This window comes from Marmota flaviventris, chromosome 1 (assembly GCF_047511675.1).
Source record: "Marmota flaviventris isolate mMarFla1 chromosome 1, mMarFla1.hap1, whole genome shotgun sequence".
NCBI lineage: Eukaryota > Metazoa > Chordata > Mammalia > Rodentia > Sciuridae > Marmota > Marmota flaviventris.
In genome coordinates, this window is record NC_092498.1 from 86,726,978 (window position 1) to 86,748,392 (window position 21,415).

At 44.7% G+C, this 21,415-nt stretch overlaps 1 protein-coding gene and 1 long non-coding RNA gene across 3 annotated transcripts in view; one reads left to right on the forward strand and one right to left on the reverse strand.

The window, feature by feature from the left end:
* The window catches only part of Jazf1 (JAZF zinc finger 1), a 327,436-nt gene that overhangs the window by 5,960 nt on the left and 300,061 nt on the right, over positions 1–21,415 (reverse strand). Inside the window, exons 4-5 of one of the 2 annotated variants that reach the window (XM_027939607.2) lie at positions 4,818–4,987; positions 3,667–3,784 (exon numbers count right to left, since the gene is read on the reverse strand). In XM_027939607.2, coding sequence (XP_027795408.1) covers positions 3,683–3,784; positions 4,818–4,987 — 272 coding nt within the window. In that variant the 3' untranslated portion in view covers positions 3,667–3,682. The remainder of the gene's footprint in view (positions 1–3,666; positions 3,785–4,817; positions 4,988–21,415) is intronic. The other variant, XM_027939606.2, reaches the window with a different exon arrangement.
* On the forward strand, positions 4,984–8,682 carry LOC114096126 (uncharacterized). The gene is made up of 2 exons (XR_003583365.3): positions 4,984–5,648; positions 7,250–8,682. It is a non-coding gene; the product is annotated as an uncharacterized lncRNA (long non-coding RNA).

Below are 21,415 nucleotides of genomic sequence, written 5' to 3' on the forward strand. Positions count from 1 at the left end.
TTTCCTTCTTTTTGTAAGATAGATCATTAGTAATCTAGCTAACCTTGTGCCTGCTGTTTTTCACAGCTTGTCAAAGGAAACTAAAGAGCATTAACCATGAAGCAAAATCGCATACTGAAGCAGCAGGGCCTAGACAACTCCATCCAGGTCTGTGTTTCATGATTAATTAGGTTTGGGGAGGTTTGAAACCAGAAATTGCTAAAGCTAGTCCACGGGGAAAACAGATCCAGAGTTGTACAGGAGTCAGACAAGGACAGCAGGCTCTTTGGCTTCTAACCAGCTTGAGTGTAAACTCTGCTGTGGTCTGGCTGTGTGACAGGAAGACAGCAATCCTATATGTTGCCATTATCACCGGAAGAATCAGGAAGCCAATCAATTGGACATTTGGGAACTTGCTATTTCCAGGGTTGGCCAAAGAATCTACCATAACCATTCCTTTGTTACTGTGATTTAGCAAGTTCACAAGTGTGAAGGAAAAGGGTAGGACAGGAGGATAATTGAGGACTTGGGTGGATTTTCTGCCATCAGGACCTACCTGTCCTTACTATGGATAACAAGCAGTTTAGAGGCTATTCCAAAAATTCCACTTTAAATCATGAAACCTAAAGTCAAGACACTAAGCTGAGCTATCCTGTCTTCCACTGTGTTTGAAATTTGTTGTTAGTACTCAGGCTTATGCACAATTTTGACAAGTGCCCTAAATATGAAAGTCATAACTTTCAGTTCTCAAGGGTCTTGATGTTCTACATAAAGGAGAAGATGAAGTTAGGGATTGGGGGAGAAAGGGATGTGACAAAACATCAGCTGCAGAGAGAGTGGTGGCAAAGCAGGGTGGCAATAGATGTGCAGGTGAGTGAGGCAGGGTTTCTAGAAAAGATCATGTCTGTCTTCTCCTGATGATTAGGACTAATATGAAGTAAAAGTTTAGAAAATAATAGGAAAGCATGAAAAAGAAAAATTTCAGTATTTTTTCAGTGTACTTGTATATCAGTTTATACATATCAATATAACAAATGTAGCACCTCATTTTACCACAATGTTATTTTGTAAGCATTCCCTAATCACTAAATATTTCTTGAAAACAGATTTTTTATTGGCAGAGTATTTTCGTTAGTTCTTTTGTTAGTGGTGCTGGGGATGGCGGAATTCCGTTAGAAGATTAGTACTTCCCAAATTTGTGCTGACTTTAAGTGATAAACTCTCTCTTGTATATCAATCTTTGTTGATAGCATTCTTAAAGTAATTGTTTAAATTTTATGGTGCTGGGGATTGAGCCAGGCCCTGGCATGTTTTAGGCAATAATTGTACCACTGAGTTACACCCCGGCCCAGAATCAATTTCTAAAAGATTTAGGGAGCTAAAGGTATAAAACTTTTTTAAAGCTCCAGTTATTATTTGCTGCCAAGTTGCTATCCAGTTACATTCCCAGCAGGGCTTCTGATGGGCTCTTTAGGGGACTTGGTTCCATCCAGGCAGGGAAGTAAAGACTAACATGCCCTCTTGTGGAAAAACCCCAAGCTACAGAGTTGCCCTACTATATTTTAGGTGCAGCACAGAAATAGGTGGGGGGACTTGTTCTGCTTTATATTTCTTAAAAGAAAGTTAGAAAACCTATTTAATCCTCATCACTAGGACATAAAAATTATCAAGAGGAAAATTCCTCAAAGCACTTCCACACATTTTTTATACATTTTCCAAAGGAGAGGTGGGGTGTCTGCACTCTCTGGTCCAAAGTCAGCAGAGAAATGGGAACAGCACCAAAGTGGGGTCAGCACCGCCATCTTGAAACATCTGGGACATATTTGTAAGAATGAGTCGCGCTACCACTTTGGGCTTCCAGTGGTCAGCAAGGGTCCCCTGTTTGTCTCTTCCCCAAACACTATACCTTTATTCTTTGGTCCTCAGATGATCTGTCACAGCCAAGACCCATGCTGGTGCTGAGAGGACTGAGAGCTGTAATTTGACAGCCAGCAGCACCAGAGCACTTGGCAAGGCGGGCGGAGGATGAGCACCCAGTCTTCAGGTGGGAGTCTGGGAGATGGGCAAAATCCAGAGCAGATAGCATTTCTCTGCTGTTCCCATTTTCTTGAGGGGCAGAATTAAAATGAGGTACTATGAGGTACTAATAGAAAGGAAGCTGTGGGAGACCACAAAGTGTCACCCCAAACATGCCTCATCCAGTAAGGACTATTGGGCTGAAGGATTTAATAAAAACAAAAAAATATTCTACCTTCCCTCTCTTCCAAGGGGAACAAATGTCAACCACTGTAGACAAAGCCTGGACTTCTAGGCCTGGAGATAGCACCTGCGGCATCTATCCTAACAAGTTTTATTAACTAGCTCTTATGGAAAGGCAAAGAAATGGCCAATAAGTTTCCACAAAGACTTGTCTCTTCTCTAAAACTTCACTCTTTTTTGTTGAAGATAACTATCTGAGCTAGAACTCAAAGCTATCTTTTTAAAAAGTACTCACTCAACCCCCCTGGGTATTTCCCGTGAATATACTCCCTTTTGCTTTTCTCGCTAGCCTGCCTTTTGTTACAGCGATCTGTTACAACTAAGAACTTAGGGTTGAGGAAAAAGGGTATTTTTCTTCTACTACAAAATAAACTAGGCATAGGAAATAACCTGGGGGAAAATGCAGAGACTTGGCCCTTTTGCAGGCTCCCTCTCCCACTTCCCACTCTGAGATTTGGGAAGTTAGATACGCATTGTCTCTCAACTGTGTAAATGCCAATGACATGAGAAGAGCTGGTCCTGAGTCAGTATCTAAGAGACTGAACTAGTCAGAGACTCTGGGCCAGCAAGGGACAAAGAATTTAAAAAGTGTGACTTGCCTCAGGAATTAAAAAAAAAAAAGGCAGCACTTCTGCATTCTGCCTGACTTCATCATACATTAGCTCACTACCACCCACCCCTCAACAATACCAAAACCAACAGTCATGCAACACACAAGATGAAATAATTAATACCTGATTCGAGAACAGCACTGTCCCACAGCCAATAACTCCTAGAGCCGAACTGAAGTTTTTAGGGATTACAACAATGTTTATCTTAAGCATATGGTTAGGAGTACTAGTTACGTGTTAGTTCTCCACCTGAGTATTCTTACCCTGCATTCTGACTCAGAAAAAGAAACACTTCCCTCAGGGAATCAGGACAACTAATTGCCACCCATGTCATCTGACAGTTAATGGCAGCCTTTGCAGGCTGAGGTTCACTAAATTTTCTTTTGGTTTTGAAAATAGAACATTCTAGTCCTCACTAACCCAGGCAACTGAAGGAGTAAGCTGCTAGAAACCCAAAAGAATAAAAACAAAAGTTAATGACAAAGAAAATAGAAACGACTTGGGGGAAAGCATGTGAACAAGAAAAGGAAAATGAAGCTAGAGATGGGAGAGAATGACTCACTCTGTTGGACAGAATAAAGGGGGGAGTTTATAAGTACTTTTTTTTGGGGGGGGGTCAGTTTCAGCACAATTTATTACTTCACCCTCTTTTAACATGAGACATTGCTTCAACAACGTGAAGGCACTTGAGCAACGGCAGGAAGATGGCAAGTGAGGAAGAATAGCTGACATGGAGACAGTGGGCATCCAGGGTAGGCAGGATACAATTCATGCCTCCTGGCGTAGAAGATGTACACATGTTTTGAGACATACTGACCTGAAGGCAGCATCTCTCAAGGAATCTCTGGTAGGGTTCTCACATCTCCATCCTGGGGTTTGCATTTTAGTTTAAACAAAGAGCATCTTGACTTTGCTTGATAAAATTCTAACAGTACCTGATCAGGCAAAATTTCAGACAACCTATGAATGCGATGCATTTGTGTTTATGCTTTTCTATCAGTAGCTGGGATAAAAAGTACTGAAATGGATTTTATTTTTTAAGTGTTCAGAAACATTTAATGTAAGAAGTGCTTCTGTCTTTCAAGTCTTTTTTTTTTAATCAATCTGCTGAGCCATAGGTAAATTAGCATGTCATTAAGTACACCAGGTATGTTTCTGATTTTTATATTTCTATTTCATGGTTGTATTTTAAAATACACCTTGTAGGAAAGTTTGCAGTTTTGTTTAGCTAAATGCTGTCTGGACTCACACTTGAATGCTACACGTTTCTTTTTTGAATACTGCTTTGTCCCTCTGAGTTTTCTTAATAGAAAAGTTAGCACCTCTGGCTGCCCCTGACACCAAGAGTCAGACCTGCAGAGAGGTGGAAAGGTGGAGGCTTAAGGTGAAGTGGGTGGTTTGGTGAGGGAAAAAAAAGCACTTTTTTCTCCCCATCCCCTTTCATGCCATTTGGAAGGCAGCAAGAATGGCCTCAGCTGGAAGTGAATACCCTGACACCTTTTCTGAAAGGTCTGTGAGCCTTCTGGGGCTTTTATGACTTCAAAGTGGCCTTCTGTGAGCCACCCAGAGAGCCATCTATTGGGGAAGGTGTTTGGCAAATGAATAGGTGGACGCACTATTTTTTTTTTTTTCTTTTCTGTGCTAGGGATGGAACCCAGGGTCAGTCTCAACCACTGAGCTGTCCTCAGCGTCCGCATTTGATACTGTTAGGCCCCAAGATGACATATGAATTTGGAGACTTATAGGCATGATCATCTTACAGAAGATCTCTTTGACCTCTAATTTCCAGATAGGTTAATGAAAGGGGAAAAATACCCCACCAAACATCCTGAGCCCCTGCCAGCATTCACCAGAGGGCAGCCCTTGTGTGCACATGTATTGTGGCCATCTGCTCAGCAACGCACAGGTTAAAAAAGGCAGCTGTGTGTTTCCAGGCTGTTACGCCAGGTGAAGCTGCACCTCCTTTACCTTGTATCTCTTTTTACATCCAGGAACCGGGCAGGCAAAAGGCTTCTCTTCCCCTCCATTCATGCACATGGAACTGAGGATGGCTTCTGAGCTGATGGCACTCTCTGTGGTCCAGGACTCATCACTGTCAGATTCCTCATAGTCCACCTCCTCCTCGTCGTACTCACTGCCTGCAGGAGCAAAGAAAAGAGCAAGGGCTGTCAGGAACGGTCCCTCACCACAGGTTGGCCCCAGCTTCCTGGGCCAGGAAGACTGGCAGAGCAAGGCAGCTGTGACTGCAGGCCCGGAGGGACAGAGTTATTCCCTGATACAGTCCTGTGAGGATAAAAGGTTAAAGCTAGGAACAGGCTGAGCAAGAACTTTATTCTATGGCAGGCCAACCTGTGGCTGCAAAGGCACCGGGAGGGCCCAGAACAGAAATAACCAACTATGGCAGATTCCTTTCAACACACTTGCAACATAGCGCCTGATGTTCCTTTAGTTTTATGATTTAGTAGCCTAGTAAATGCAAACAGCTGTGGGAGAGGGTTGCATTTTGTACTTTTAAGGTACTTACACTTCAATGGAAATAAATTTCAGAACTTTGCTTTATAGATTTGAGCCAGGAAGATGAAGAGGCACTTTTGGCACTGAAAGAGGGTTACAGCAAGGTGGGCAGAAATGTCAGGAGCTCTGAGGTTAAGATGTAAGAAGGGTATGCAGGTCTGGCTTCTGGAAGATGGACAATTCCCTACACACTTATCTACCTTTCGGCTACACACACTTCCTGGCAGGGTTGACCCAACACAGTCATATGGCTCACACAGGAAGAGGATACTCATACTCCAAAAGGTAAAGGCTCTGCTAAGAATTGAATAAGAATCTACTTTCACCATTCCTATCCAGGAGAGCAGGGATGGAGAACCACCTTGACAAGCCATCACTTTTTGCTCTTTTTAAATGAGGCCTGACACAATTTATTTTGTGCTTTTGCACAATACAACCCTGAAGGACATAATTCTACAGATCATAAACAGTGTAAAATAATATGTTGACAAGTCCTAATGCATTTACAAGCCCTGTGGAATAAATAGGAATTATAGCACAACATTAATAAGAATTATATGGTAGCAATTACAGTTGTGAAATTCATCCCCCAGGTGTGAGGCTAAATTGTACCAGGGGCCTGCTTGGGTGCTTCACAGGCTCACTCTGCTACATCAATTATTTCAACACCAAATATTGGCACTTTTATTGGGTTTCATTTTAATAGGCATTAATAAGATTGTTTGAAGAGCAGTTGAGCCAGGAAAAGGGATGCCGACATCCGAGGCTAAAAATTGAAAGGATTCAGGAAGGAAGGAAAGGACCTTAAATTTATTGAGTGCCTATTATGTTTCAGGCACATTATATGCATTATCTCATTTAATCTTCCAGTAACCCTATGAGGTAGGGATTACCGTCACTATTATATACACAAAAGAAACTGAGCCCCCATGAGGTTAAAATGTTTATGAATTCTCAACAAGCTTTTAAGGGATGTCACTTTTTCCCATGTTGCTTCTTGACCCCTAACACCAGAAACTGTTGAGCCTTCTCTGAGGGGATCACTCTCAACTTCCTGCAAGTTGCTGGTTATTCACCCTCTACACTTAGGTAGAATTGAGACTGTTTCTGAAGACTGCTAGAAATCTCAGGGGGCACAAAAACAATTCCCCCACCAACATTTTGGCAAAAATGAGGCTTTAGAATTAAATGTGGGTCAGACCCTGCTGTACTTGAATGAAGGCTCTACAAATTAGCCAGCTTGGAAATGCTCGTGTCAAAATAACATAAGGGTACCACCCTGTTGCAGCCTGCCCTGTCCGTCGGAGAGAAAATGCTGAAATCTGTTTCTGAGTACGGTTTTGTTTAAGACACTTTACTCTTAAACAAATGCCACATGCTGGTGTCCTTAAATTGCTTGTTAGAAAACTATAAATGCTATTTCCCAAAGCTCTTCCAGTGGGACTTCAGAAAGTTAGCAGGACTAATTTACCCATCTAATTGGGCTAATTTGTTAACCTGAATACCAAGATCCACACAGCATTTACAAGTGGGGGGCGAGTGGGGAACCTCAGACCAACTGAGGGCTTAATGAAGCCCAGTAGAAGATAAAACTTCAAAACTTTACTGGATCAAAAGGGACCAGCCCCTGAGGCTTGCTGCTGTGTACACAGTCGCCTGGAAACCACATGGTGTACAGCCCTGAGCTGGGCAGCAGGGGCCACATGACTAATGGTCCAAGCTGGGTCACAGCCAACGGTAGTGCTGTGACAGCAAGCATAAATCCACAGTGTCCCCAGCAAACCAGGACACATGCCCCTAGTCACTGGCACACCAAAGGGATCTCAGGGTACCGGGTGAAACTAATCGATGCCCTTACATGGCGCTCAAGATGGACTCGTTTATAGTTTCAGAACAAAGAGGAGCAGCTGCAGACCTGGGTTCCTGCATTGGCTTTCATCAGCCAAGGGACAACCTGCTGGGCTTCTACTTTCTCGTCAATGAAATGGATGCAGATATCTTCCTGGCAGATTTAAAGATTAGAATTCATGTCTATAGAGCTTCACAGTGCTCAGCAAATGGAGGACAATAAAAGAAAATCATTTTTGTAATACATATAAAATAATATTTTTAGAAAAGTGTCTTTTGAAACTAAATTAAAATAATAGTTCTGAAAGGGTTGGGAGTCCCTATACAAGACAAAATAGACTGTGAATTTGTAACAACGATTCCCACTATTATGTAAAATTATAATGCTCCAATTAAAAAAAAATGCGGTGTGAATTTGTAACAATGATTCCCACTGTTGTGTAAAATTGTAATGCACCAATTAAAAACAAAACCAAAAAAGGACAAAACTGCTTTGATTCTTCAGTGCAGGTGGAGCAAAGCATACCCCCACATCCCATTTCAGTGAGGTCACAGATACCAGGCTGGAGGCACAGGCAGGAGCTTGAGTGCACATGGGAGCCCCATTGCTACCACTGAAGTTGTGTGAACACAGGCAAGTGACACCACCTCTCTGAGCTTCAGACACCTTATCTGCAAAATGGGCTAAAAACAGTACCCACCCTTAAGATTATTGAGTTCCTGTCTTTAAAAGTACTTCAAACAATGCCTGAGACATAGCATTAAGAAAATGTTTGATATAGAAATAAGAAAAATATCACATGAGCAGTTTTATTATGCCATTTACTGTTCTGACTCTTCTTGAGGACAGCCACATTTTAAAACCAGAGGAACATGTAGGGTGTCTCCTTGAATTTGCCTTCCTATACCCCAGTTGCCACCCTTTTATCAAACAGAATTGCCAACTGCCTGAAGCAGCCATTTCTCCTTGCAGCAGCCAGAGGGCCTACCATGGGCACAGAGAAGCTGCAGTGGCTCTTAATTAAGTCACCTGTGCTCACATGCTGGTGTCCATTCAGTGCCCCCTCCTGGAGCACTTGCCACTAGAGGCCATAGCGGTCCTGCAGAAAAGTTTGAGACCAAAATCACCTGTTCTCAGTCTCCTTTCAAACATCTTAGAACTCTAGAAAGAACTGACCTCATGATAAAGTCACATACTGAGTTATAAAAATGTTTGAGCAATTTTCTCTCTACTTTGCTTTAATTTCCTGATTTTCCAAAACAGGAAAATAAATCCCAGCCTCACTCATCTTCAATGTCTGCCTCATCTGCTATCTCCAGACTTACTCCAGAATGATGAAATTCTCCGCAATCCCTGGATTCTACCTGGGAACTCCTCACCCATTCAGGAATACAGGAGGGAGCAAGGCTGTTTCTCCTAACAATGGTCTCCCTATAATATCCCAGTCAATAAAAAAAGTCAAGAGCACAACCCCAAGTATGAGTCTGAATATTTTTAGTATAAATGCCGTAAATGTATGTACTCATATATTGCCATATAAAACAAATACAAAGTAGTGAAAATAAAATAAGTATATTAATATGTGTACTAGTAAAAGCAATATAAAAATTTAATATATCACATTCCTACACCTCACTTTGGGGCCACCTTCTTCCAGGCCAGCTGCAGGGTCACATGGGGCACATCACAGTCAGCTGAGGGATACGCAGGTTGAGATGAAGCTACATAAATACCACTTGGGGATTCAGCCCAATGTTCATTTTTAATAGGATGATTACTGTTTGTGTTGTTGATGCTCCAATTACAAATCTCCATGGCTTTGAGGGTCTGGTTTAACCCTAGTTCTCCCATATGCTCCATTAGTCTATTATTTATTTACTTATTTTTGTACCAGGTATTGAACTCAGGGGCACTCAACCACCGAGCCACATCCCCAGACCTTTTTTGTATTTTGAGACAGGGTCTTGCTGAGTTGCTTTGGGCTTCACAAAGTTGCTGAGGCTGGCTTTGAACTCAAGATGCTCCCTTCCTTAGCCTCCTGAGCCGTAGGCATTCCAGGTGTGTGCCATTGTGCCTGGCACCCCATTAGTCTTTAGCACACAAATGGGCAGAATACGAAGACTTGAGGAACATGTATATGTCATGGTAGACTAAACGCCTGCTTTTTAGTTGGTCTTCCTTTTGCTTTAAGCCATCTGCTCCCTAAATTCTGGCACTTGCCTATAAACTTAAACCTATTTGTGCTTATGTATTTTCTTTTTAAAATAAAAATTGTAGCTGCTTAAGAATGAGCTGATTTTATTTTTCACAGGCGTTTCTGGAAATAGAAAGCGCTGCCATTTTGGGTCTGGGGCTACCTGTAAACTTGACGCTAGGAAGGGTGACTTCCTGGTCACCAGTCTCTCTCCTTGACTGAACAGCATGGAGAGCTGGGATGCAGGGCCAAGGGCGTGTCCGAATTACCTGGCTGGAACAAGGCCCAACTAAGACTGCTACTCAGGACTGCGGTTCCAGAGTTGTGCTCCTTTATCTTCAAATGGAACATCCCCTGTATAAGGGGGATGAAGATCCCACAGACAAAGGAGGCCTGGAGATGTGCCAGGGGGAGAAGAAATTGAACACCAGGTGGAGTCACTCAAAGCCATCCGAGGCCTGTGGTGCAGGAGCACATGGGAAGCAGAAGCAGTGGGCTGTCCTCGTGGCAGTTGGGACACAGCCATGCAGGGAGGCTGCAGTCCAGCCTTTCAAAGAGAGCTCTGTGAGTGGTTTTTCTTAGTCTTGGATATGATTAGTCAATGAAAAAATGACATTCACTAAGTTTCTACAAGGAAATGTGATTTAACCTGTCACGTCACATGTAAAAACTGGCAACTACTAATCCTTTTTAGATTGTAGTTTTATTCTCCACAGTCTCACCATCCCCATTGTGCAGGCCTGAGTGGGCACAATGGCAGCTGAGGGAGACTCAGATATGGCCCCAAAAGTTCATGTCAGCATTCACTTTGGGAAACTGGAAAAACTAGTAGATAGGATTCTGTGATAAGACTATTTCATTCTACAGGACTAATGAGAAACTTCTGGCTGTTAAAAGAGATAAAAAGTCAGTTTTGTAGCTGGGCATGATGGCGCACACCTGTAATCCCAGAGCTTGGGAGGCTGAGGCAGGAGGATCCCAAGTTCTAAGCCAGCCTCAGTAACTTAGTGAGGCCCTAAGCAACTCAGAAAGACCCTGTTTCAAAATAAAAAATAAAAAAGGGCTGGGGTTGTGGCTCAGTAGTTAAGCACCTGTTGGTCAATCTCTGGTACAAAAACATCAACAAACTGTGAATTACATTAAAAAACCTCAATGTGATGTAGAATTCCTTGTGTGCAGGTACACACACACACACACACACACACACACACACGTGCATGCGCACAACCCTGGCCATGACTGCCCACCTGGGACAAGCAAACGTCATTGCCCATGAGCCCAGCCAGGCACTACGGCTGCTGCTGGCCCTCTCACTTGCCATGAGCAGTTTCAGATCTTCCTCTATCTTCCAACCTCTGCCTTCCTCCCCTTTATCTCTGGGGATAGTCAATCCTGTTTTCATTCTTCGTGGTCATAAGACAGTGCCACACAGATAAAAATAAGGGAAGCTTTCCCAGAAACCCAATATGCAGCATTTTCTATAACACAAAAATTAATATTAATGCAAAAGTGGTAACTGCAGTGACAGCAAATTAAAACTCTCCCGGGGTGTCAGATTCTGCCTTATAGATTTATCAATATAAATTAGCTTTATTGGTGCTGACCCACTTTATCAGAGCTGAGCAACACTAGTCTAAATGAATTGGCAACAGATGATTATGATGAAAACCACATTAATGGCTCCGGGAAACGCCTGGAAAATTCTTCGCTTCCTTGTTGCTGGGTCTCAGTTCATTCCTGGAATGTCAATCTCCCGTCTCCTCCTTAACTTTATAACTGATTCTGGTTCTCCAGTCCAGAAGTAACATCTCCCTAGGACTTCACACTTTCTAGTGGTTGCTGCACCCTGTCGGTTTCATTTATGGTGCTTAGAGACCCTTCATCATTATCTTTGATTATCTCACACTGCCCAGGGCAGTGCCTGCACATTAAAAGCCCATGGTCATGTGTCTGTCAAATGAATGATGAGGGACTATGCTTACAGGTGGAAGGGGACCCAAGACTGCACATCCCCCTTTCTTGACACCCCTCACAATCTTAAAAAAAAAATTATTTCATTTGCCTGCTTAAAAGCCTCCAATGACTTTTCATAGCAAAAAGCAGCCCAATGCCTTACTCCCAGTTGCCTGGATCTTTAATATTTGAAGAACTAATTTTTTCAAAAAAGAAGACTTAAGAACTATTTGTACTTGGTTTAATGCTAAATGCTTATACCTATAAATCTATGTAAGAAATATTTCTAAATATTCAGATACTATTAAATAGTAAAACATACTTTTAAAAATAAAATGCTCTTATACATATAAGTATTGATTAAAAACTTTAAATTTAGTATGTGTGTATAACTTATTTATTCATTCAGGTGGTACTAGGGTTGGAACCCAGGGGATCTACCACTGAGCTACATCCCCAGCCAACTTGAGCAAGGATCTCACAAAGTTGCCCAGGATTGCCTCCCACTTTCAATCCCCCTGCCTCAGCCTCCCAAGTCACTGGGATTACAGGCATGTGACACCGCATCCAGTTTCAGCTTTAAAATATCTTAAAGACATACAGATCAAACAAATGCTCACAGTGACTACAAAACCTACACTCAAACCATTATGCAGGTTGGTTCTAGTGATCTGATTTTTTCATTATTTCTATACTTAGTTTGACCTTCCTGGGGTTACAAGAATCTGGCAAGACCTAAAAGAGGAGCTGATCTCAGGCCAGTAGAAAGTGGAATTTCTTGGTGACTGACCCACTGACTCTTGGTCAGGACAACAGAACAAAATACTTCACAGGGGAGCATATATTTATTTCCTGGGCTGGACATTTGGGGAACTTTTGTCAAGGTCTGTTTCTTCATAAACAGAACTTTCAAAGCTCACATATTTCTTGCCACTTTGCAACCTTCAGTGTAATTATAAGGGTCACTGGAGATCATGTCTCCCTGGGACCAGGTGTTCCCTCAGCCCAGCCACAGCCCACTCTTGCCAGTACTCCGAGCTCTCTGGGTCTTCTTCCTCCAAGTCTGCTGGCCACCCTTTCCTAGTCTTGCCCCATTCATTCTTTTTCTAGAACTACAGGGGCTCACTCATAATTCCCTATCTGCTAATGGTGATGGAGATGATGATGCCTGTGTTTAATAAACAGAAATCAACTTTTCAGAGTACGAGGCCACCTAGGCAGCAAAATTTTCACCAGTTCTATATTACAGCTACTTTTCAGCACAGTTTCTATCACCTTCCCCATTTCAAATGTCATTCTGGATTCACGGATTTCCACAGAGGCTGTTCATTACCAGCTACTCACCAGTTATCACCACGGCTCGGCCAAGGTGGGTCACTTTAGGTGACTTCCTCTATCCTCTCAGCATTTCCTCATGAATGTCTTTTTAATATAAAATTCCTTCTTTTAACCAGTTATATTCTTACACAGAAAAAGTCACTTTTGTGAGGCTTGTAAGGAAGGAAAGGAATCCCGCCCACCCCTCCCTGCAGCAGGCACCTCTATGTCTTTGACCTGGCCTTTACCGCCCATTTCTAAACAACATGCCTCTACTGCTGGTTTTCGATGTTTGGTTTTGGATGGCTGCTGATGTCCTCAAGTGCGAGGTCGGAATTTCAATCCTCCCAAGCCACTTCCTGCTTTGCCCGCTTCCAGTAGAGTTTCATTATAAAATTTGGTGTCACAGTATTCAGTGTTTGCATTTTGATGACACAGAGCCATGTAATGAACTGTGCTTGTGTTTTTATTGTTCTTGAAGTTCACTGATGCCACTCTATGGCCCATGTGTCGTCATCTCTCATCTTTATCCTCCTCCTCACCATCTAGCCGCAGACACTTATTTGGGGCTCATTGTATGTCAGGCACAGACTGAAGCACCGGATATCAATTTATTCAAACCTCACAACAACCCTTTGAGATGGGTAGTAAGATTTACACTGAATAGCACTCAGAGAGGCAGAGCAACTTGTGTAAAGTGACAGAGCTCTCCCGTCTGCTGTCTGGCTCCACAGCCTGTGTTCCTACCCAGCATACACGCTGCTTCCTTGAGTGCACTCTCAGTGGAACTGGCAAACTCTCCATCTGCCTGAACACATCAAGCAGTCCTCCCCTTGCTTTCTTCCTGAAAGACACTCTCCTGACATGATCCACACTATTGATCCAATAGACCATCGCCTTCCAGGTCTTCCTGGGGGTTCTATCCACCTCTCCCATGCAGCTGAGTCCTGCCCAGAGATTCTGTCTTGCTTGGGTCCACAGGAGGTGAACTCCCTCTGGCAGGCACTTCCCAGGGGCTGCTCCTTTCCTGGTTCAACCTCTGGGCTCCAAATCCAGCTTTCTGGGGCTGCTGGAGTGCCCCACACTGGATGCATGAGTTAGAGGCTCATGTGCTTCTTCTCACTGTCCCCTCCCTGCCTGTTCCACACTGTGCTGGGGACCCATTCACCTGCTGCTTATGCCCTTCATTTCTGGGAAATTTCATATATATATTTTGTTGTTAATGATTCACTCTCATCTCTCTTACCTGTCTTTCCGGAAACTCACTTTATTCAAATTTATACCTCCTGGACTAATCCTCTAATAGTCTTCATACTTCTATGCTTACATTTTTTTCTTGTCTCCTCCTTCTGGGATATTAAAGCTATTCCTCTCTGGCTTTTGTACAGAGGCTTTTATTTCAATTCCCAAGGCCCAATTTGGTTCTGTTCCCTCCCTCCCCTCCCAGGAGGCAGTTTCAGTTAAGGCTTGTGTTTCTCCTGTCCCCTGCTCTGCCACTGTTTCTCCCATCTCTGTTTTGCCCTCGTCTGTAGGTCTGAGACGCTGTGCATCTGGAAGCTGTTCTCAGGCCTTGGGGCTCCTTGCCCATCTGCCTGCTGTCTTTCCAGGGTGAGGCATAAGGAGCCCACTGGCTATAGGCTGGGCGGGGCTGCCAAGTGGAGACTGTCCCCAGAGTGACCTGGGTAGGGCTGCCCCTGGTGGCATCTGCAGCCTTTTCTCCAGGGCTGCTGGGTTCCTGAGGTGGGGAGGGAGGAGAGAGATTCTACCACTAGGGATGGAGTCTTCTTCACTTAGCATTCCAGTTCTCAGAAACGCCATGGCCCTGGCTCTGCCTGGCATCTGTGGTTCAGCCTCTCCAGGGACTTGATCTCTAGTGTTTTGTTGCAGGTGAAAGAAACATCTACCTGTTCTTGCAGGGATTGGGAGGAAGGAAGCTACACCCAACACAGACTTACAACCAGTTCTCATTTCAGTCTCACCTACACCCCACATTCCTAGGCATCTCTTGTTCCAACTTCTTAATTGTGTGTGTGTGTGTGTGTGTGTGTATACACATACATATATGTGTATATATCAGCTTTATTAAGATACATCACAAACTACACAACCCACCCATTTGAAGCATACAAGTCATTGGTTTCTGTACCCTCAGGGTAGTGCAGCCATTACCATGATCCTTGTTAGAACATTTTCAACTGCTCAAAAGATGTCACGTATCCTCATGTTGCTCCAATTCTTGAGGCTTTCTGGATTATGTGGCACAAGTCAGCTTGCTTCTGCGCTCACACCAGCCTGCTAAGACAGTTGCCTCTCGACCATTTGCTTCCAGGTTCCTTGCTTTTTGTTGCTGCTTCTCCTCTGGGTCTTGGTCTTTGCGGGTTACAACTTTTAACCCTCCCCTCCTGTCATTTTAGGAGCACATGTATGTGGAAACTGCCACCTTCAACTGGGGGTTCCCTGGGTACCTTGGAAGCATCCTCCTTTGACAATGACCAAAGCTCCAGGCCCTGCCTGTATCACTCCTGCACTAGGCACTGGTCAGCCTCTTTCCTTTCAGTAGGGGACAGCCCAAGGTCAAAAGCTAGGTGTTGAGGTGGGGTCCTACAGTCCCATGTGAGACCTGCTGTGGGGCAGGGCAGCTGTGTGCAGGACAGGGCTGTGAGGGCTTCTTTCTCCTGGGGATCCTGAGCTCACTGTGGACATTTTCAGTTTAATATTAACAGATGCTCTAAGCTGTAATTCCAAAATAACATTCAAATGTATTTCCTCTGCCAGTGGCTAATTAAATGCTCATTCCCTTCCCTGTCATTCTTCTTTCCTCCCTTTTGTGTTACTTGTGTGTCTCCTTGTCCACCACACTAGGGTCACTTTGATGATACTCTTCTTACCACTGTGAAGTAGAGGTCAAGTGTGTGTAAAATACTGAGCTTGGGGCCGGGGTGTGGCTAGGTGGTAAAGCACTTGCCTAGCATGCGTGAGGCACTGGGTTTGATTCTCAGTACCACATATAAATTAATGAAATAAAGATCCATCAACAACTAAAAAAATTTTTTTTAAAATACTGTGCTTGTTCCCCTGCAGAGCTTTTCATTTGTGGTCCCCGTCCTTGGACAGTCCTCTCCTGGCTTTTCACCATCAGCTGTGAAAAGTCATCTCAGGTGGTCTCAGCTCAGATGTCACCTCCCCAGGAAGGCCTGCCTTGGGCACCTACACACCAAACTCACCTGTTCTTCTCTGGCTAAAACCTGCGTACCCTGGGAATCCCGCTCCTGGTGTATCTAATGGAGCAGGTTGGGACTTTTCTCCTCTCCTTCATCCTCCATTGGAGAGGTGGAAGATGTCACCCTAACTTCATGACCCATGAGACCAAAGCTATTCAAATTAATGTCTTCTAAAATTCAGAAATTTAGAATATAAAACAATTCCATAAAGCAATAAGAAATTCTGTATTTAAATAGCCAAATTCTCAGGAAGAAAAAAAAAAAAGGCTGAAAAGAAACAACCAAAAAAATCTGGGTCCCTTTCGCCCAAGCCTTTTATTATGATGTCTCTTCATCCTTTTCTCCCTGGGTAACCGGAAGCAGCCCTCTGCACCTGCCTCTCACCTATGCAGTTTGGTCAAGCCCTGGGCGCAGTGTGGTTCCATTACTGCCCCCTAGTGGGGCTCTCTGGCCAATGGGCCTGACTAAACTCTCCACCCTGGTCAGAGAAGAAAGCGCTGCTCAAGAAGCACAAGAAAATGCTTCTCGTTCTTTGTTCCCAAGTTTCACGTCTCAGAGCTAAAACTGCCCATATTTTTAGGGAGTGGGGGGGCGGGGGAACCTGAGTAGCAAGAAATGACAACACTTCTTCAGGACAACGGGGATCTTGGGAACATCCTCCCCCATACCTTGCCCCAGTCATGAGTCCCACATGTCCCTATCTGGGACACCAACTTCTTTCCCCTTACTGTTCCAGTTGCTGCTAAGGACTCAGCATGGTTTAATGTAAAGGTTTCCTGCAGTGACCGGCCACTTGTGAGACCCTCTTCCACTCCGATGGCAGCTCAGTATATATTCAAACTGCAGACTATGACCCAGAGAGGGTTATGTGGGCATGACTGGCGTTTAAAAAAAAAAAAAAACCAAAAGCACAGAAGGCAATAGAAGTATCAGAGTACAGATGTGGTCATAAAACTTTATTTCAGGGTTGTGTATGTGAGCTCTGTGACTCAATGTCAAGTTCATTCTGGATATGTGAAGCAGTAAAACAAAAAAATCTTACAGGTATTTTGACCATCTGCATCTCAGTTTATAGAACTTCTTCCTAAAAAATCATTTCATCCAGAGGGGAAAAAAAAACTACCAGACAACTTTCTGATATTTGAATATTAAGATATAAAGCAGGCTAACAAAGAAAGAGAGGTCATTCAGGGCGAGCACTGATTAGGTGTGAGCCAGCGGTACAGTGGGTGCTGCCCACCAGCCCTCCCGACAGGAGCTGCAACCTGCTAGGAAGGCAAGCTGGTGCTAATCTGACTTCAGACGCTTCAGCAGGGCACACTCTACAGACTGCCACTCACAGATATGAAGGTGACAGGTGTCTACAATAGATAGAATGTATGGAGAAAGTTCTTGATGGATTCAGAATTCTTTTGAGCATGGGTCCCATTCTCTCAGACTGTTCTCAAGCACAGCCCAACTTTATGTTCTAAGTGGGTGAACCTATTCTGAGGCATGGCCACACATCACCCGGAGCCGTTCTGCTGAATTAAGAATGGTCATGCAGGCTGCCCTGGGCCCTTGCCCAGTCTGACATCAGGTTGCCCAGCAGAATGGGCTCTCTTCCCTTGCAACCAGACGAGGGAGGGCTGATGCCCATGAGGGTGAGTGGCCCTCTGGGAGCCAGTGCTTTGGATGTGACTCAGAGAGATACAGCTGCCCAGCCCAGGGAAGGAGCCAGAGCCTTTGCAGGAGGAGAGTCTGGGCAAGCACAGTGGCAGCTTGCTGACTCCTCTTCTCCATCAGCCTCTCCTGTTCCCAGGGGAGGAACAGGATTACAGTTATTCCCCCAGCACCTACACAGTGCCCAACCTGAGCAGGCCCCCCGACTTGCCTTTGTGGAATGAAGGAAAGCTGTGGCAAAGCCTGCCGGCACCAGGTGCTCCAAACCCCAGCACATGTAGATAAATGTGTGCAATACATACATTTTGTACTTAGGAATTTTGCTTATTTAATAGACACTCCAATTTGTAGATAATAAATGAACTAGGACAATGATATTAGGGATCACAACTGAAGAAGATACACACAGACAACAGCTTTGTTGTTCTATGAATTTCACTCAGCATAACTGCAAAAATCAAGCCAAACTATCTGGAGACCACACGGTGCTGTGACTCAGAGCAGGGACCTGGAAGAGGCTTCCCATGTGAGGATTCCAGCTCCCTTCTGTCTATCTGGTGGCCTCAGACCACTTATTCCACCTCTTTCTGCTCCACTTCCTCATCTACACAATGAGAATACTAGAATTAACCCCAAGAGGCTACTGTGAAGACCATGTGATTTCATATGTATAAAGTATTCAGATTGATATCTGGCACATAGTTATATACCTAATTAGCACTGGTTGATGTTATCATTTTAATCAGCATTTAAAAGTTATCTGGTCTTGAAAGAAATGACCCAAGATGGCTGGGTGTGGTGGTGCACCCCTGTAATCCCAGCAGTTTGTGAGGCTGAGACAGGAGACTCACGAGTTCAAAGTCAGCCTCAATAACTCAGCGTGACCCTGTCTTTAAATAAAATACACACACACACACACAAAAAAAAAAAGGGCTGAGGATGTGGCTTAGTGGTTAAGTGCCCCTGGGTTCAATCCCCAGCACCAGAAAAAAAAAAAAAAGACAATGACCAAAGATTCTGATTACTAACAAAATGCTGATTGAGGATGATAGTTAGTGCCAAAAATATTTTCATTAATTCATTCACAGTCCTGGAGACCCTGGAGGTGAACGACACACACGGAACCTGAGGTTCGTAACACAGGCCTTGGGCACCAGGATAATCATCACAACATGGAGGCCTGAGAGGTCAGAGGTGCCAGATGTGAGGGGAGCAGCCCCCTCTTCTGCCAAAAGAGGGAACACATTGCAGAAGAGCGCGCACTGCCCTCACTGAGCTGCGTCTTCTCTGTGCAGCGCTGGAGTTATTGATATGGCGTTTCTCTTCCCAATTACGAAACAAAGTGTGCTGTATTTATAGAGTACGTGCCCACCATCTGGGTGAGCATTTTTATGCAGAGAGAAAACACAAGGAGGGCCAGGAAGGGGAGGATGACAGATATTGAGAAAGTGTGGCGATGATCAAGATGAGGAGTAATTAGGTCTGCCAGCAGAAACCAGTGTCTACAGCAACAGAGTAAACGGGTCTCTTCCCAGACACAGCACATGGCACGAAAATGTGCCACAACAGAAAACACGTCGCTCCTCTGGGGAATAATGTCGTGAGAGTCACTGAAAGTTCAGGCGAATCTCAGAGATCTCCCATAAAAGCTTAGTTTCACACTTTGTCCCATGTGGAAACTGCAGACGGTGCCGCGTGAAAAATGAGTTTTATGAGCGCACTTCTGATGCTGAAGGCGGCTGTTTGGCTTCATAACAGGCCTTGGCCTAAGAGCACCCAGCAGCGTCATTTTTACATATTGCACATACCAGGTGGGCTTCCTTGTCACCAGGGCCATGTTTTAATCTGGTCAAATGTTTGTGTGTGACAAACTTTTGATAAAAGCAATTGGGAGAAACTGCAAGAGCAAGAATTTCCCACTCGAAGGAAATAAGCATGTTATAAAAATAGAGTCTGGGCCAGGCGCAGTGGTGCAGGCCTAGAGACAGGCCAGAGGATCGCAAGTTCAAGGCCAGCCTCAGGAACTTAGTGAGGCCCTAAGGAACTTAGTGAGACCCTATCTCAAAATGAAAGAAGAAAGGGCTGGAGACGTGGCTCAGTGGTAAGGCATCCCTGGGTTCAATCCATAGTACTGGAGGTAGGGGTTGTTGGGGAGTGTCTGACTTTGCACACTCAGGCATGATGGCATGGGCTGCGCAAGAGGCAGGTGAGGTGTCCCTCCCGGGCCTGGCTCTTCACTTCATACGCGCACTTTTTTTTTTTTTTTTAAACAAAACAAAGTGTCTTTTAGCACAGGTGTCATGGTAGGCTTTGGGAGGCCAGTGTCCCTGACAATGCTTTTTCCTGACATTACTATTTTTTTTAGCAGGAACTCACGGTCACAAGAGGACATGATGGGACCTGAAAGTCTGGTTCCAACACTGCCTCCATCAATGACTAGCTCAGTGGCCTAGGGCTACTCAATTTCTCTTCCACTTTCTTCTCTTGCTGTGACTCCGTCTGAGGAGTCCATGGATTATATCTACCTAAACACAGTCAGCACTGTTAGTATTTTGACTAGTTGACTCTAGTTTGAGAAATCACAGGGGTCTGCTCAATCAGGGTGACAGATACTGCTCAATGGCTTTTTCAAGACCTGAGGTCAGTGACAGAGCCCCAGGAGCTGCCAGAGCTGACCAGCTTCCCCTGTCCATTGTCACTGGTGTGGCTGTCCCTGCTCTCAAGCCGACCAGTTATTACCAGGTCCTCACAGCAGCCCTGATGGTCAAGTGTCTGTGCCTGTGGTCCCACCTCAGCCCTCTCTCTAGGCTAATGCTGGCTCATGTTTGTCCCACTGAGAGCTTGCTCTGGCCTTGCCACCTGATGCCTGCTCAGATTCATCTGTCCATCTATGCTGATTTTGGTCAGCCTTGGGGTTTCTGGCCATCCACCCCTGGACAAGCTGTGGTGCTCCCAGCTCTGGCCTGGCCATCTTGCTCCATCAACCCCCCTGCCCCAGTCCATCCTGGCATATGTTCTGTGACAAAGGCATGATGTCACTTCTTCAGAAGACCAGATCCTTATTCATGTGGATCTGATTTCAAAAATGGCTGAGGGATGCCTGTGATCCTATCAGCTTGGGAGGCTGAGGCAGGAGGATAGTGAGTTCAAAGCCAGCCTCAGCAACGGCAAGGCACTAAGCAACTCAGTGAGACCCGGTCTCTAAATAAAATACAAAATAGGGCTGGGGATGTGCTCAGGACTCAAGTGCCCCTGAGTTCAATCCCTGGTACCAAAGAAAGATGGTTGAGAGTCCCCGAGTTCAATCACTGGTACCTCCCCACTCCAAAAAAAGAGGAAAAAAAGCTCTTTGATCTCTGCTGCTACGACCTGCAAGCACCAACTCTGGCAGTGAGGCTGCCTCCAAATCAGAGCTCAGGACCCTTTACTCAAACTGCCATTTAAATCCTGTAATCAAGTCCCAATCAGCCCACATGGATGATGAGAACCACAACAGCCATGGGCCAAGGCAATGTCGGAGCGAACATGAAGAATAGGCCACTCACGGTGGTTGGCAGAGGGTGGGGCTCAGGTAGGGCTGGGTTGACAGGAGCATGACACCTCCCTCCTTTTGCAGACTAGAGGTGGCAGGGGTCTTTCCTTCATCCTCATCCTATTTCAGGGTCACTCTGGGCATGTGCACTTTTAGATGTCAAATCCTGCACCCCCAGATCACAGATTTCTCAGACTGCTCTCCAAATGCCTTGCCAAACAGAAGATGCCATATGAACAACACACAGTGATAAGCAAGAGGATTCCCTGCTTTAACAATGAGACTGTCTTCATTATGAGGCATTTATTAAAGGCTAAAACCAGG